Source organism: Spermophilus citellus (genome assembly GCF_964194105.1).
Source record: "Spermophilus citellus genome assembly, chromosome: 17".
In the NCBI taxonomy this organism is placed as follows: domain Eukaryota; kingdom Metazoa; phylum Chordata; class Mammalia; order Rodentia; family Sciuridae; genus Spermophilus; species Spermophilus citellus.
Window position 1 is genome coordinate 53,521,471 of NC_138199.1, and position 16,352 is coordinate 53,537,822.

General features: G+C 41.1%; 1 protein-coding gene across 1 annotated transcript; it reads right to left on the minus strand.

Moving 5' to 3' along the window:
* Window positions 1-544: 544 nt before the first annotated feature.
* On the minus strand, window positions 545-10,817 carry KRT28 (keratin 28; the record flags this gene model as incomplete). Its single annotated transcript, XM_081270522.1, has 8 exons — window positions 545-687; window positions 1,195-1,250; window positions 1,812-2,029; window positions 6,327-6,452; window positions 6,534-6,695; window positions 8,995-9,151; window positions 9,683-9,765; window positions 10,401-10,817. 8 exons carry the CDS (start codon window positions 10,815-10,817, stop codon window positions 545-547), a joined length of 1,362 nt encoding a protein of 453 aa, XP_081126648.1.
* Between the last annotated feature and the right edge of the window lie 5,535 nt (window positions 10,818-16,352).

Below are 16,352 nucleotides of genomic sequence, written 5' to 3' on the forward strand. Positions count from 1 at the left end.
CTAATGACTGTGGATCTTTTTGAGACGTTCCTGTTTAAATGAGAAACCTGTCCTAGAGAGTATCCAGTGGCCCCAAAAGGGCTGGAGATAGGCGATTGGTAAAATGCCATGCATGCGCCATCTAGAGGTGGACTTTTCAGTTGCAGAATTCCTGAGTTTTCCCAGACTCTTTGCCTGTGCAGACACTTGGGCTTTCACGATTATGCCTAGTAAATGTTTAATACTTAATGTCAAGTGCTGGTACCGACTGTTATTAAAACTCAAGTGAAATTCAGTTAAAAATTGAATCCATAAGTATCTCCCTAAGCAAAAAAAATCACAACTAATTATTTATTAGTCTTCAAAAAACAGAAATGTGTGCACATCAACTTTTTATTTATTTGAAACCAAACACCCAACAACCTGAAAAGGTTATTAAGAAAACAGGTATCTTTGCTAAGAAACTTTAAGAGTAGAAAGTGTTTTCTATTTATCTCTCATATTTAAAATAATTCAGTGGTGCCAGATCTTTTCTCAAAATATTACTTTTTCTCTAAAATGAGAGCTAGAAGGGAACCCTTTGTTCTGTCTTGCCATTGACTATTTTAGATGTCTTTTCCTCAATGGAGTGAATTCTGGATGAAAGAACTTTACCACGTTGATCTATCTCTTCCACCACCGTCTTTACCAGCGTGGTTTTGGCTAAATCTAGAAATAAAACATATGTGAATTCATATATTCAGCTTAAAAGACTATATGACAAAGAATTCCATTGTTGGTTGTAATATAAAACATCATGTACATTTTTATTTAGTGAGGAGTAAGTAAAGATTTATAATAATAATTTGAAGATAGCTGGATAAAACTAAAACCAATACTTTCAATTCAGAGCACTTTTGTTAGAATTATTTAATTATAGACAGTTGCCATAGCATATGACATCTTTTTTGGGAGGCAGGGACCAGGGATTGAACTCAGGGGCACTGAACCTCTGAGCCACATTCCCAGCCGTATTTTGTATTTTATTTAGAGACAGGGTCTCACTGAGTTGCTTAGTGCCTTGCCATTGCTGAGGCTGGCTTTGAACTCATGATCCTCCTGCCTCAGCCTCTGAGCTGCTGGGATTACAGGCGTGTGCCACCGTGACCGGCCATATATGACTATCTTTAATGCAAAAGTATTTACTGCAACAGAAACAGAACTAGATTTTATTACCTTTAGATGAATTTCCTGAATTTTCTGATCCAAAGCTTATTGATTTGGAGCATGAACTGCCAAAAAAAGTTTATTCTTTTATATTTTTGTTACTATTACATAAGAAATATTCACTGAATCAGTGAGCTCGAGTGAACTTTGTATGATAAAAACAGATCTTAATTTACTATGGAGAAAATATTAAGCAGGAGCTGAAAGTAATTAAATATTATCTAAGGAGAGGCCAATCATTCCATTTTTTTTTTAAATCCAAGAGTTTAAGATAAATATATATACTCCCCTAGGATCCACATATTTACACATATATGGATCCTGGGAGTGCATTTATTTCAGGGCAGCAGTGATATTAGGAATGAACTGAAGGAAGGATGAAGCCTGGGATTGGGGGTTGGGGAGAATCTTGAAACCTGCAATTATTAAAAGTACAATGAATGGGAAGTTGTGTGGGACACGTGGAGTCCTCCAAGGCAGATGAAGAGGATGCTGTGATGTACAAGGTATGGAGAGGACCCCTGAGGCAAGAAATGGACATGCTTTTTGTGCAGTGGGAATAAAAAAAGGCTTGGATGTGTGGAAGGCTAAGGGGCAGTGCGGAACTTTCCAATGGTTTTACTTACTTTCCATCTCCATCTATCAGGCGGCAGTAGGTCTCAATTTCCTTCTCCAGGTGGACCTTGATGTCCAGGAGCTGCTCATACTCCAGTTTCTGGCCCTCGGTCTCAGTCCTGACCTGGTGCAGTTGCTCCTCCAGGGCCCCAATCTGAGCCTGGATTTGTGCCAGCTGCGTGCAGTAGTTGCCCTCGGTCTCTGTCAAGGAGCATTCCAGGGAGCGTTTCTGAGGACATCAAAGATACAAAGGATGAAACCACCCTGAGGACTATGTAGTACCATGTTTCTCAGCAACCAGCAGGACTGCTCCCTGGGCAAGTTTTGGAAATGTGTGGGGCTTGTCATAATCAAATGGGAGTTGAAGGCTGGGTGGGGACAGGCCTGCTGGATGACCTGACAGGGAATAAGCAACCCTTTCCCCACTAGACTTCTGAATGACCCACTAGATATTCATGGTATTTAGGTAATACTTCCTATTAGGACCAATCTACGTATGAAAGTACTTTTGGGGGTAGCACAGTAAGAAATCAATATGGGAACATTTGTCTTTTTGAAGTTACATATTTATTTTTGGGTTGCCTGTTGTATTTCAATTTCACTCTGCTGTGTCCCTATCGTATTCCGAGGCCCACTGTGCTATGGTTTCCTTTTCTAATCCATCCTTGACTTTCTGTCATCCACCAAAGGATGAACACACTTGAGACGGAACAAACACCTTACTGAGTGGGTTTTCAAAGCCAGAAGTGCATTTCACAACACAGTATAGGTCCTTATCTCGACACTACTCTTATGAATACTATACTTCCTCTCTTCTACTTCCATAGTCTGTAATTTGTCTTGGCATGTGATCTTTACTTCAATTAAGGTAATTTCCCTCTTTCCTTTATCATGTAGAAATATGACTGGGCAGTCATTACTTCTTTCTGATATTCATTATTATCAGAATGTCTACCGCCCCTCTTCTACTCTTTCATTTTCTTTTTTTTTTCTTGTGTGGAGTGACTCCTGTTCTTATATTGCTAAAAATAAAACATTTATTAAAAGAAGATGCAAGGCTCTGTCTGACATTTTCTGGGGTGGTTGGGCCCAAGTTTAAAAATACTTTTCTTTTTTTCCTTTTAATTGTGATGGTGGCACTAGTCTTAGAAATAATTTTGTGCATTGCTAAATATTATGTATAATCAATATTATGTATTGATTTTGTTTTAGGATTGCAAAGAGGTAGATATAAAATATTCATCATGGTAGCAGACATATGCCCAAATGGTACTAACTTAGGAAACTGAATGGGCTGACCAGGAGTTAGGCTGGTCAGGTGGGGGGTCCTGGACTCTTCAGGAGCGTTTGGGTGGAAGCTGATCAGGATGGTATAGGGGAAGTTCAGTTAGCAAGTGGCAAGATTCTGGTGAAGTGAGGTAATTTCAAAGCTCAGCAGTTTAAAACCTTAATTTCCCCAAAGGTGTGTCCTCATAAGGCACTCTTTTTTAAGTTTGCTAATGCTCTCATAAGTCAGAGGAGACAACAACTCTACATATGTCACAGCTTTCCACTGTAAAGGCTGGCCTGTCGTGAGGAAAGTAGGCAGGATGAACTTGGGAGTCTGCATACTACAGGAAGCAATGTGAATGTCAACAGATTGAGACAGCTCCCAAATCACAATTGACTTACATTGTCTAACTATAGGAAATTGCACTTAGATTTTTATCTTAGGTGAAAAGGCAGGGAAGTTAGATTCTATGCCACCATTATTCTATAATTCAGTGGTGTTGGATGTTAAATGGGCTTTCTTGGGAGGATTCTCTCATGACCCCAAGCTATAGTACTATGGGTTGCACAGACTCTAACTGCTCTGAAATATCATAGCTTCTTGTGTGCAGATACTTTAAATTCTGATCTGGGGGCTCAGGAATTTATTTCCTGAAACAGAAATTCATGAGGCTACTGCAGCAGGAGCAGGGTCCTCAGAGCTCTAGTTTGAGGGGAAAGGGGAATGTGGAGAGAAAGGTTCTGGGAACCCAAAGTGGCAGGGAGGGGCTGAGGAACCAGCTAGCAGCAGTGGTAAGGGGGTGAGAAGAGGGACATGCTGGTTAAACTTGGGGTTGGGTAGTGGTAAAAACAAGTCTCTCCTAAATATTATAAAGTAAGAGAGTACGTCATTCTTTTTTTAGAATGGTTAAATAAAAACTTCTCAGCAGTATGGAGATTCCTGGGAAAGCTGGGAATGGATCCACCATTTGACCCAGCTATCGCACTTCTCAGACTATTCCCTGAGGACCTTAAAAGAGCGCACTATAGGGATACGGCTGCATCAATGATTATAGCGGCACAATTCACAATAGCTAGATTGTGGAACCAACCTAGATGCCCCTCAATAGATGAATGGATAAAAAAAAGTGGCATCTATACACAATGGAGTATTATGCAGCACTAAGAAATGACAAAATCATAGAATTTGCAGGGAAATGGATGGCATTAGAGCAGATTATGCTAAGCGAAGCTAGCCAAGCCCTAAAAAACAAATGCCAAATGTCTGCTTTGATATATACTAAGAACAGAACAGGAAGGAAGAACATGAGGAAAAGACTACAGTAAACAAAGACGAATGGGGGTAGAGAAAGGGAGAGAGAAGGGAAAGCATATGGAAATGGTAGGAGACCTTCAATGATACATAAAATTATAAGAGGTTATGAGGGGCAAGGGGGAGGGAAAAAAGGGAGAGAATTGAACAACAGCAGAGGAGGTAGAGAGGGAAGATGGGAGGGGAGGGGAGGGGAGGGGGGATAGTAGGGGATAGGAAAGGTAGCAGAATACAACAGTCACTAATATGGCATTATTTAAAATGTGAATATGTAACAGATGTGATTCTGTAATCTGTATTTGGGGTGAAAATGGGAGTTCAAAACCCAATTTGAGTCAAATGTATGAAAGATGATATATCATGAGCTATGTAATGTTTTAAATAATCAATAAAAAAATAATACACTGCTAAGATTGACCTCTCAAGGTCTTCATGCTCCAAATTTTCATATTTCAGAATAGAAGGATACAAGAGAAAATATAAGGATCCAAAAGGGAGGTTAGAGGAGAAGCTTAAAAGAGAAAGATAAATAAATACACCTGTCTGGAAAATCTGCTCAAATGCTTAATCCATTATTTAAAAAGGATACTTACCTCTTCCCCTTACTGCAATTTCCATCTGCTTTAGAGGCCCTAGGAGCTGGTGAGTTTGTTTTTTTAAACAAGAAATTTAAATTCAAGCAACTATCAATTATTCATGTCAACAGTACAGGAGGTTTGCATAAATTATACCAAAACTTCATTTTAACTTATAGCATCAATCAGACTCTTTATCAAAACTGTTACTGAGAGCCCCCAGAGACTAAGTCTTCAAATCCTGGAGGAAAAAACAGTGAAATCAACAAAGAGGAGAACAAAAGAGTGTGAAGGTTGCATTATCATGACTATGAGCTCTGGAATAATTAATGTGTTGTTTTAAGAGGATGAATATTTATACTTCACGTAACAGGTATACAGGAATCTGAGGTTAGATCACCATTTTGTATATCTATTCAGCTTTCATTAAAGAATAAATAGCCATTTATCAATGAAAAAAAATAAAAACTTCTCATTTTAATATTTACTTATTATTTATTTATTTTGGTGCTGGGGATGGAACTCAGGTCCTTGTGCATGCTAGGCAAGTGCTCTGCCACTGAGCTACACCCCCAGCTCAAGACCTTTCCTATTGTTTTGAGTTATCTTTTCCTTCTGTCTCACTGAGCTCATCTCTATGGTAGCTGTTCTTGTCTTTATATTACAACCTGATATCCTCAGGGAGCAGAAAACCTCTTGTGAAGATGGAATTCATAGGCCACATGTGCCATAATTCTCAAAATCAAGGCTTTTGGGTGCTGCCAACTCACAATTCAGAAGTGAAGTGGGGTTTAGTCCTAAATTATTTCCATGGTAATCTCTGAAGCAATCCAGGTACCCTAGTATGTGCTGAAGTGGCCGACTGCCCAGTTCTACTAGGTGTGTGCTCTGGGATGGGACCTCTGCCCAGGAACTGTGGGAAGGATGGTTCTGAGAGTGCCCATGTGGAGTGCAGATACGTACCTTTTCCTTTGCCTGGTGAAAACCACAACGTGTCTTTTAATATGTCTTCATCGATATTAGGAGATGCTGGTATGAACTAGCTTTGCCCTATGTGACTGAGTGACCACAGACCTGTCACTTAATTTTCAGATGGAGCGATAATGCTGCTACTTGCTCTAAGAGGCTGATGAATTACCCTAAGGTGGAAACTATGCCACAAGTTGGTTATTTCCATGAAATGAGCTCTGAGCACGGGCCCGGGAGGGGAACCTCAATAAAGTCAGAGAGGAAGACAACGCACTTTTTCTTGGGGGGCCATTTTTCCTATTCTTTTCCACTCTATTAGCAGGTGGAGCTGTTGCAGGGTCGAAGGGACAGGCCACTCTTGGGGGCTTTTTGGAATCAGGCTGACCTGCGCTCGCACCTACCGTTGCCAGGAGGGACTGCAGCTCGATCTCCAGTGTCTGCAGGGTGCGCTTCATCTCCGTCAGCTCGGTCCTGGCGGAGGTGGCTGCCCCAGCGTCGTCGAAGATCTGCTGCTGCAGCGTGGCGCTCTGGAAGGCAGGGCGCGGAGGGTCACACGAAGTGGGAACTCGCCAGGGTGGTGTGGGTGGGTCGGGGGGCGCTGACCTCACCTTCTCCTGGAACCAGGCCTCGGCGTCCCTGCGGTTCTGCTCAGCCAGGGCCTCGTACTCGGCTCGCATGTTGCCCAGCAGCACCGTGAGGTCCACCCCGGGGGCGGCGTTCATCTCCACGTTCACGTTGCCTCCCGCCGCGCACTGCAGAGCCTGCATTTCCTAGAGGGGAACGCGAGGGTGCTCACATGCAGCCTGAGGAGAGTTCTGAGAGGCGTTACTTTAGGTCCCCCAAATAGGAATCGGCTTATTCCACCCATGTTTATGCCAGTCATCTATTTAATTAGTTATTTGTTTATTAAAACAACCATGACCACCACCTCCGCGCAAAGCGGACGTTTTCATTCTTTTCCATGAGAAGGGACTACAAAGACCAGAGAGCTATTCACCACATAATCGTTCACTTAATGGTTGATAGAAACACAGTGGGAAAAAAAAAATAAAAATCCGAGCCCTTTGAACTTTCATCTTAGGGACACCAGTAATTATTTATTGAATGATTATTATATGCCAGGCACTGTTTTACGCACTGTCTTCATGTGTACTGATTCAAGACTTTCATCATCCCTCTAAGGTAGGTACTACTACTACTATTATTATTATCATTTTACAGATTAGGAAACGGAGGCACAAAGAGGTGAAATAACACGCCTGAGTCACTAGGATTTGAAAGAGGGCAGTTTGAAGATGGCACTCTGGCTCCTGAGTATCTGTTCTGAGCAACTATACAGGACAGCCTCTCTGTTCCAGGATAGGTCAAGGGGCAGATCATTAATCTGCCTGATAAAGTCAGAGAAAGGGTTTCTGAACGGAGAAAGAAACCAATGGCCTGAACTTAGTTCTTTGGGTGGCTGACCTTTTCATTTGAAGGACTGATATCCCTGCTTCCTTAAGCCATTTTTTTATGACTCTAAATCTATGACCTTCAGTGCATTGATCAAGGAAACCACTATTAATCTATTTTCATATTTTGAGTAAGATTCTGTGGTGAAGAAAATAATTCTTGTTGCTCTAAAAATTTGAAAATTGAGTTGCTTCAAGTTCTACACTCAGTGCTTTCAAAGGCATCCTTTTTCAGTATCTTATCTCTAAGGGGCCAATGAATCCTGCTGTGAACCTTACCCTTCCAGGGAATGTCCCCTGCTGGCTGGTTGGCTGAGGTTGTCATTTCTTCCCTTCCTTCTCCAGGATTTTCTTTTCTTTCTTTTACCTTTATTTTGTTTATTTAGGTTTTTTTTTTTAATTGGTGCTGGGGATCAAACCCAATGCCTCACTCATGCTAGGCAAGCGCTCTACCACTGAGCGGTAACCCCAACCCAGGATTTTCTTTTTTGAGGTCACTACAGGGCATGATCTCTTGGCTGTCCTGCCAACACTCTCTGGTGGTCCAACTTTTCCCTGGCTCTTAAAAAAAAAAAAAAGTTTTTTTCTTGGGGCTGGGGCTGTGGCTCAGTGGCAGAGTGCTTGCCTAGCATGTGTGAGGCACTGGATTCGATCCTTAGCACCACATAAAAATAAATAAAATAGAGGTATTGTGTCCAACTATAACTAAACTAAATAAAGTTTGTTTCTTTTAAAATTTTCCTTCTCTTTTCTCTTTTCCATAATGTTCCCATTTGGAACAGGTAGACTTGATGTTTTGGCTCTTTTAAACCATTAATGGAGTACCTCCTGTCAAGAGGGGTTTCTGAAAATTTGTCAACCATTTTTTTTCAGAGATTTTTTCAATTACTTCTGGAACAATCTCTTTTTTTGGGGGCGTGGGGAGGGGATCGAAGTTGCGTAGTATTTCATGTTAAATAAGGGTTTATTATTGTGCAGTCCTCGATATTGAAGTAAATCCAGGCTCATTAAATACAAAAAGAAAAAATAGCTTGGTGCAGTGGTGTATGCCTATAATCCCAGAGGCTCAGGAGGCTAAGGCAGGAGGATCACAAGTTCAAAGCCAGCCTTAATAGCTTAGCAAGGCCCTAAGCAACTCAGCGAGACTATTTCTCGAAAATAAAAAGGTCTGGGGATATGGCTCGGTGGTTAAGTGCTTCTGGGGTTTAATTCCTGGTATAAAAAAAAAAAAAGGAAGGAAGGAAGAAAAACATCTTTTCCTAGTCGGAGAGGTCCTATATGAGAAAAGTGACCTCAAGGTAGGCTTAAGTAGATGAAATAAATAATCGAATACAAAGAAAGATGGTTATATTCATGCATAAGTAATGTGTTATTTTCAAATGGATAGAATTGTATCAATCTGAAAAGTGGAAGGGTACAGATTAATTGTTAATATTTATAACCTCCAGGAATGGGATTAGAGTAGCAGATAAGGAGAAATGAAATCTTCCTTTATATGCTTTGGTGTGAATGAATGATTATAACGAGCATGAATCACTATTATCATTTTAACACCCCTCCCATCAAATATTTTAAATGTACAGAATTCCGATTTGACCAGAAGCGAAGCTTCTCCTACCTCTTCGTGGTTCTTCTTGAGGTAGGTCATCTCCTCACTCAGAGATTCATACTGCAGCTCCTGGTCGGTCCTGCAAAGCGTCAGCTCGTCCAGAACCCGCCTTAACCCATTGATGTCTGCCTCTACGTTTTGGTGAAGGGTGAGCTCGTTTTCATACCTTGGGGGGGGGTATTTATTTCAGTATAAGTTAGACTACTTCAAGAAATGGGAGAAGAAAACCTTAATTATTGAAATTAAAAATTAGAAGCTGAATTAGCACTCTAAATATTATAAAAAAATATACAGAGAAAGAAGTCTCCTATCTTGCCTCCCAATTCTGTACAGGATAACCAGCAGTTATTCAATCACACAAATTCCAATACCATATTCTAATTAGATAAAAATATATAATTTTGAAATTTTATTTTAGTTTACCCTTTTGCCTAGCTGGCAAATTGTTACTGGCTCTCTACTTTGTCCTTGGCACGATTCTAGGCAGGCAAAGTGATGCCTGGATATTTTGTTTGAAGAATGTAATAAATATGTATAAATTGTGAGTATAGTTGATTGTCATGTAATGTAAATCATTTGCTTCCTTTAATCTTTTTGGGCTATAGTTTATTCTACTTGGGGTGAAATCAAAATTCTATTTGACAACTTAAATAGATAGGAAACTTTTCCCAGAGCATGATTATTTTCTATCACTTACTTTAGCCGGAAGTCATCAGCAGCCAGTCTGGCATTATCTATCTGCAGAATGACATTAGCATTAGCAGCAGTGGAAGAGATAATCTAGAAGAAATCAGAAGGGAGACCACAGTAAGTAAGTGTGCTCTTATTAGTAATTATTTGGAAATAAAAATTATCCAAGTAACTTTTGCATAAAAGCTTCCTTCCTTATGTCATAATCAAAGCACTTAAAACTGAATTTTTAAACATTAAATATGTTTTAATACTTTCTTATCTATGAATCTATTTCAAAATGAACAGAACTAAGAACATTATAGCTCTGTGGAAATTTAGGAATCAAAGTGTCTATTTCTGAGTAATGAGAAGAATTATATATTTAAATAAGTAAAAAAAAATACAAGTACAGTTATGAAGCATTTTTCTTTCTTTCTTTTTTTAAACTGGGAATTGAACCCAGGAGTACTTAACTACTGACCCACATCCCCAGTCCCTTCCTCCTTTCATATATTTTTTTTTGAGACAGGGTCTCGCTAAGTTGCTTAGAGCCTCCCTAAATTGCTGAGGCTGGTGTCCAACTTGCAAACCTCCTGCCTCAGCCTCCGGAGTCGCTGGGATTACCGGCATGCGCCACCGCGCCCAGGCATGAGCATTTCTTAACTACAACAAGATATTTCTTTTTTGCTGGGTATTTTTTTACTTTGAAATACTTTGACTAGTTCCGACTTCTGATTTCTCACCTTATTTTTCAGATCCTCGATCGTTAGGTGATATCTGCTGTAGTCATGATCAAGTCCACGGCAAGACCCAGGTCCGTATTTTTCATACCAACTCTTGATCTTTCTCTCCAGTTCAGCATTTGCCTCCTCCAGAGCCCGCACGTTATCCAGGTAGGATGCCAGGCGGTCGTTGAGATTTTGCATGGTCACCTTTTCGTTCCCCGAGAGGAGTCCTCGTTCATTTCCAGCAGTGTTTCCAAGGGCGCCTCCTGCGTGGCTCCCAACATTGGGGATCCCCAGGGCACAGGAAAATCCACCGCCAGCCACGGAGCTGCCGCCTGCACTGCCGCCTGCCGCACCTCCGCTGGGTGGTCTGACAGACCCAGCTCCAGACTGCAAGCAAGAGCGCCTGGACCCGCCAGAAAACCGGAGCGACATGGTGTCGGGGCAAACGTGGCCTCTGCTGTGGGCAACCGTCAAAGAACAGAATGTGGACCGGGCGCCCGATGGCTTCTTTGAGCTTTTATATACAGTCATGGGGGCTGTTTCCATGTGAGTTATGTCTGCCAAAAGAAAAAATGGCATCATTTAGATTAGCACGAAATTACGTATAATTGGATGATTAAAAAAATAATTAATGTCTAACATCTCTGGGTGTTGCTTCAGGATATTTATCTCACCTGAGATAGGGTTTGTTCTCTATTAACTTCATTATTTTAGCTTCTAATTTTGAGTGAGTCATCCTTTACTTTCATCTGGATCCTAGGAATATGCCATCATTATCTAGTGCAGGGTGTGATCAAATGTTAAAAGGTAAGTAAGATCAGGAGAGGGCACCCTCAGCTGCAGTAGGGTCTCAATTACCACCGAGATGTATGAAGGATATTAACTACAGCCACAGATATTTCATTCCTCCCCCTCAAAGTGTGTTAACACACACACACACACACACACACACACACACACACACACACCATCTATTTATTACTTTGGACTGTGACACAAACGTGGACCTGTTCCTTTATTTAACATATATGAGTACCTGCTTGGTGCTGTGTGTTAAACACAAAAACAAAAGACCTGGTGCTAAATAAGTGCAGAAATGAAAGGGCTGCTATCGGAGTCAGAATCTGTTGTCAGGTCTAGACAGGGGCTGGATTGCATTTAGTCTTCTGTGTTCATCTAAAGAGATTGGAATGGAGACTAAGGGAAAAGCAGAGGATGATGTGACCAGGCTGGATTAAAAGAAGGCTATGACAAGGTTAGAGCAATGGTCCAGGTGGGGAGGATGGAGGCAGTGGGGTTGGGGAGAAGATGGAGTTGGGAGGATATGGGCTTCCAATGACCTTGGAGAGTAAGGACAAAGGGAGGTTAGGGACTCCTTTTAGTAATTGGTTTCAGATGCTGAGAACTCATAGTATTAACTGAGTTAGTGATTCTGGGGTGGGGTGAAGACACCAAGTTTAGTCTTGGATCAATTGGGTTCAAGGGTTTGGTGGGATGTCCCAAAGATGACTGATAGGAAGAGTGAATGTTCAGAATAAGTCCACTGATGTGGGAAAATACCTGATCAGTGGTGAGTGAGGGATTGTCATGGAGTATAGAGGGTCGAGGTCTCATTTGTGTTGACATTCCCCTTCATATGTGGAAGTAATCTTGGTGAAGGAATAGAGAGGACGATGCATCAGACTGATGTGGGTTTAGCAATTTGAAGCGGGTTTACAAGAAAAAAAAAAAGAGTGCCAGAGAAGTTTCTAATCCTGAGAAAATGGCTATGGCTATATGATCATATAGAAAGAAGAAAGTGACACTAGAGAGAGTCTGAGGGAAAAGACAGGTTAAGTGATTGGGCATCATTATGAGGTCTTGTAGCAGGCAAGAATGTGAATAAGAGATTGATAAAGGTGAAGGAAGACAGGTTGCTGTATTAGTCCATTTTCTGTTGTTGTGTCAAAGTTGCTGAGGCTGGGTAGTTTAGAAAGAAAAGAGGTTTATTTAGCTCACAGTTTTGAAAGTTGAAAGTCTAGTGGGTATCCTCTAACAAGTATCCTCTTGGCTACCTCACAACATAGTGGGCAAAAGGGGAAGGGAGATAGCCACATGATGCAGGGGTAAGTGCTTGGGGTGGCTTTGCTTTCTGAGCTTCAGGCTCAGGTAGGGAAGAAAGGTATGTGGTTGTGTTATCACAAGGACAGTCAGGAGTATCTCTGGGAACAGTGTTGCTCTAAGCAGCCTAAAGCTGGTCAGCTGGTGCTGTGGGCAGCATTGGCATAGCCTTTAAACGCAGAGTCTAGGCAATGTTGTAGGATATTTGTAAAGTTGCAAAGAGCCTTAGACATCACTTAATTCAGCCCCTTATTTGCAGATGATAAATACTAAACAATTTATTCAGGGCCATGAGGCACATTCCCAGGTGAAAGCTGGTGATGTTCAAGGTGACCTTGAGATTCTGGCCACATGAGGAGCCTATTTTAGATATAAATAATTACTCTATCATGCATGTTAATATGAAAATCTATTTTATTAATTGCCTTTCTTAGTCAGCATATTATATGAATTATAAAATTTTTCTTTGAATTGTTGAAGTTGAAATATTAAAGAATCAGTGTATTAGCATATATAGAGAATCGTAAAATATCTTTGGTGTCTATTATGTAACTCATTTATTATTACTACCCTTTATTATTATCTTTTGCTAATTGTTTATAATTACTTATTAAATAATAACCAGACAACTAATTGGTTTAGCACATCTACATTTTCATATGTAAATAAAGTGTTTCCAGAAGAACATTTCACAACAAAAAGAAAAGAACAATGTATTTTATACTTAAATATTGCTAAGAGAAAGAATAGATTTTAAGTGTCCTCACTATAAAAAATGATGATGTTAATTGTTTGAGCCACTTCAAAATGTATACATATTTCAAGACATTCTGTTGTATACTGTAAACACATACAATTTTTATTTGTCAATGCAAAATAAATAAAACAGCATAAAATAGAAAGAAAACAAGCTGTTAGCTTTTAAAGTCATTCTAAATAGTCAATTCTTTACATTCAGCATCTATCAGGACCCCTGGTAATTCCGGGCTGCGGAGTGTGTCTCTACCCTCTATTTCCACCAGGGGGCAACGTTCACCTTCAAATGAGTATTGCTGCTCAGGTGCTTGGGGTGGAACCTCCCTATCAGCCTGTGTCCTGCGTGCCCTCAGCTGGAAATGATCAAACCACTGACACTCACTCAACAATGATCTTTTTCTGAGGTTCCAGAGTGCGGTGGATATAAAGATAAGATTGCTTTACATTAATCGTGTGCTTTACCACTTCCAAAATGAATTCTTGTATATTATGTCATTTGACCCTTACAAGGAAGCTGGAAATTCAGGGGAGGGTCCCTCACCCTTTTTAAATATGAAGAAACTGAGGAAAAGAACTGTTAAAGGATAAATACCATAAAACGGGATGAATAAAGCCCAGAATGGGCCTGGTGACTCATTGCATTTCAGTGCATATAATTATCCTAGGATCAGGTAGAAAAATAAAACTCAACCCCCAAATTCCTCTCCAAAAAAAAAAAGCATAAGCACAGTTCTTACAAAATTCTCTTCAGAATGTCAAGTTAGTAGCAAATCGAAGCTTTTGGCTACAGTTAGGCTGCCTATTAAGTGACATTCATTTATTTATATAGAAATAGTTAAGGAGCATCCATTATGTGCAAGCACTGTGTTAGTAGCAGGTGATTCAGACGGGAAGGAAACAAATGCTTTATCAACTCTTATGGAACTTATTGTTCACTGGGGGAGATGGGCCTTAAGTAAATAATCATGAAATTCAAATTATATTAAGAATTTGGGAAGGAAAGAACATGGAACTATTGAGGGAGGACCTAATTTAGGTTGGGGCCACCTCTTTGAAGAAATGACATTAAGAAAATACCAGAAAGATGAGAGAGTGATTTCCAGGCCAGAGAGTGGAGGGGCATTCTGGGAGGAGAAAATATAAATATTAACACAACATTTACACTTAGTATGAGAAGGTGTATTAGTCTGGTTTTCAGGTCCGTAACAAAATACCTGAAGCTGAGTACTTTATAATGAAAGGAGGATTATGTAGTTCACAGTTCTGGAGGCCCGAGAGTGTGGCATTGTCCTGGGCTTGGCTCTGGTGGGGACCTCATGCAGATGGCATTGTGGTGGGAGTACCTGTGACCACACAGTGAGATCAGAAGCCACAGCACTGGGAGGCACCAGACTCCCTCTTAGAACAATCCTTTCAAAGATCTAAGCAGGATCTCATCAATTCCTTCCAAAGGTAGAGCCTCCAGTGACCTAACCAACTCCTCCACCTCTCAACATGAACCCCTGGGGAACATATTCAGACCATCTCCAAACCGTAGCAGGAAGGAAGAGTGTGGTGCCTTCAAGAACTGAGGGGACCCTGCTGGTGATGAGCATGCAGGGGTGGGGGGGCTGAGGGCTGTCCAGGAAGAGACTTAGGGGCCAGGTGAAAGATTCTGAATTGGGTCTTGGGTGTAAAGGGAGATCACTGAGAGGTTTAAGCAGAGGAGTGATTTTAGAAAGGCCACTCTGGCTGCAGTGTGGAGAATGGATGGGGCGGGGGGCGGGAGAGTAGCCGTGGGAAACCATTAGGGAAGCCAGCTCAGTAATTTAGGTGAGGTGTTAAAGTGACCCGAGTCAGGGAAGTGGTAGTGAAATTAGAACTGGATGGAATTGGGATGATTTTGGAGGAAGTCTCTCGCTAGCACCTGGTAATGGCTGGTGTGGTAAGGATGTGTGGATTAGGGAGAGAATCCAGGATGTCTCCTGGAGTGGGCAAAGTAATGGTCTACCAAGGAAGACCACACCCTAATCTTCAGAACCGTGAAATTTATTACCTCACCTGGCAAAAGGGACTTTACAGAGGTGATTAAGTTAAGGATCAGACATAAAGATTCTATAGAGATTTTTTTATATGAATCACAGTTGTGAAGCTGGATACCTCTGTGCAGTACTGGTAGCTACGCCTGTATTTGTTTTAGAGTTTACTTCTCACCTTTTAATCGTTCAATTTGTGCTGCTCTCCATGGTTCAGTCCAAGAGCCACATCTTTTAGTGAATCTTCCCCGATAAGCCATTATAATTCGTATTCCAACATTGGCTTGCCTATGATCTCCAGCCCCTGACACATACTTCTATTGTGGCATGTATCATGGGGGACAGTTTTGACTCATTTAGCTTTTTATTTGCAGGACCCAGCACATGGCCTGACATTTGGTGTTCAATTGTGTTTTCTGAATAAATGAGTGAACTTGATCCATTGGGTTAAACTTTCAGGGGCTCCAAACCCTTCCCTCCTCCTGGCAGAGTTCTGAAAAGGCTTCCCTGCTGGAGTTCCACAGTGCACCACACCCTTGACATTGTCCAGAAGGCTTGATCTTTCTCTGGCACAGCTGTTTCTGCTGCACTTTTCTTCTGCTTTATTCATGGAAAGAAGGGTTCTTTTTGCATTGGTGCAAAACACCATTGGCGTTGGCAGCTTTTACTGAGCTTCCATTTCAGTACTTGCCTTCTCTTACCTCAGTCCCAGAGAAACATGGAAACAGTGAATGAATCGGAAAGCACTGGAGGGACCCTCTCTACCTGCATTCACATTTAGAAGTATCCTCACTGGCTCTGAACCAGTGTCTTAGGTTCTAAAATCACCTGCTGGGAGGGGGGAGCTGCTATTACTGGAGGTGAGAGGAGTCTTCTAGAAGGTTGAGACCACCATTAACTGAGTTTAGATATTTTCCATAAAAGAAGTAGTGAGTGTGGAAGGCTAGAAAAGTTCCTAACATATGGGAGACCCTGGATGACATGGCTGCTCTTTCTCTTTTTTAACCTCAGCCTTTCTGGATTTGCCTTGGGAGGTGTTGTAGGCACTTAACTCACTCATTTTGTTACTTACTTAACCAACATTTATTGAGCATTT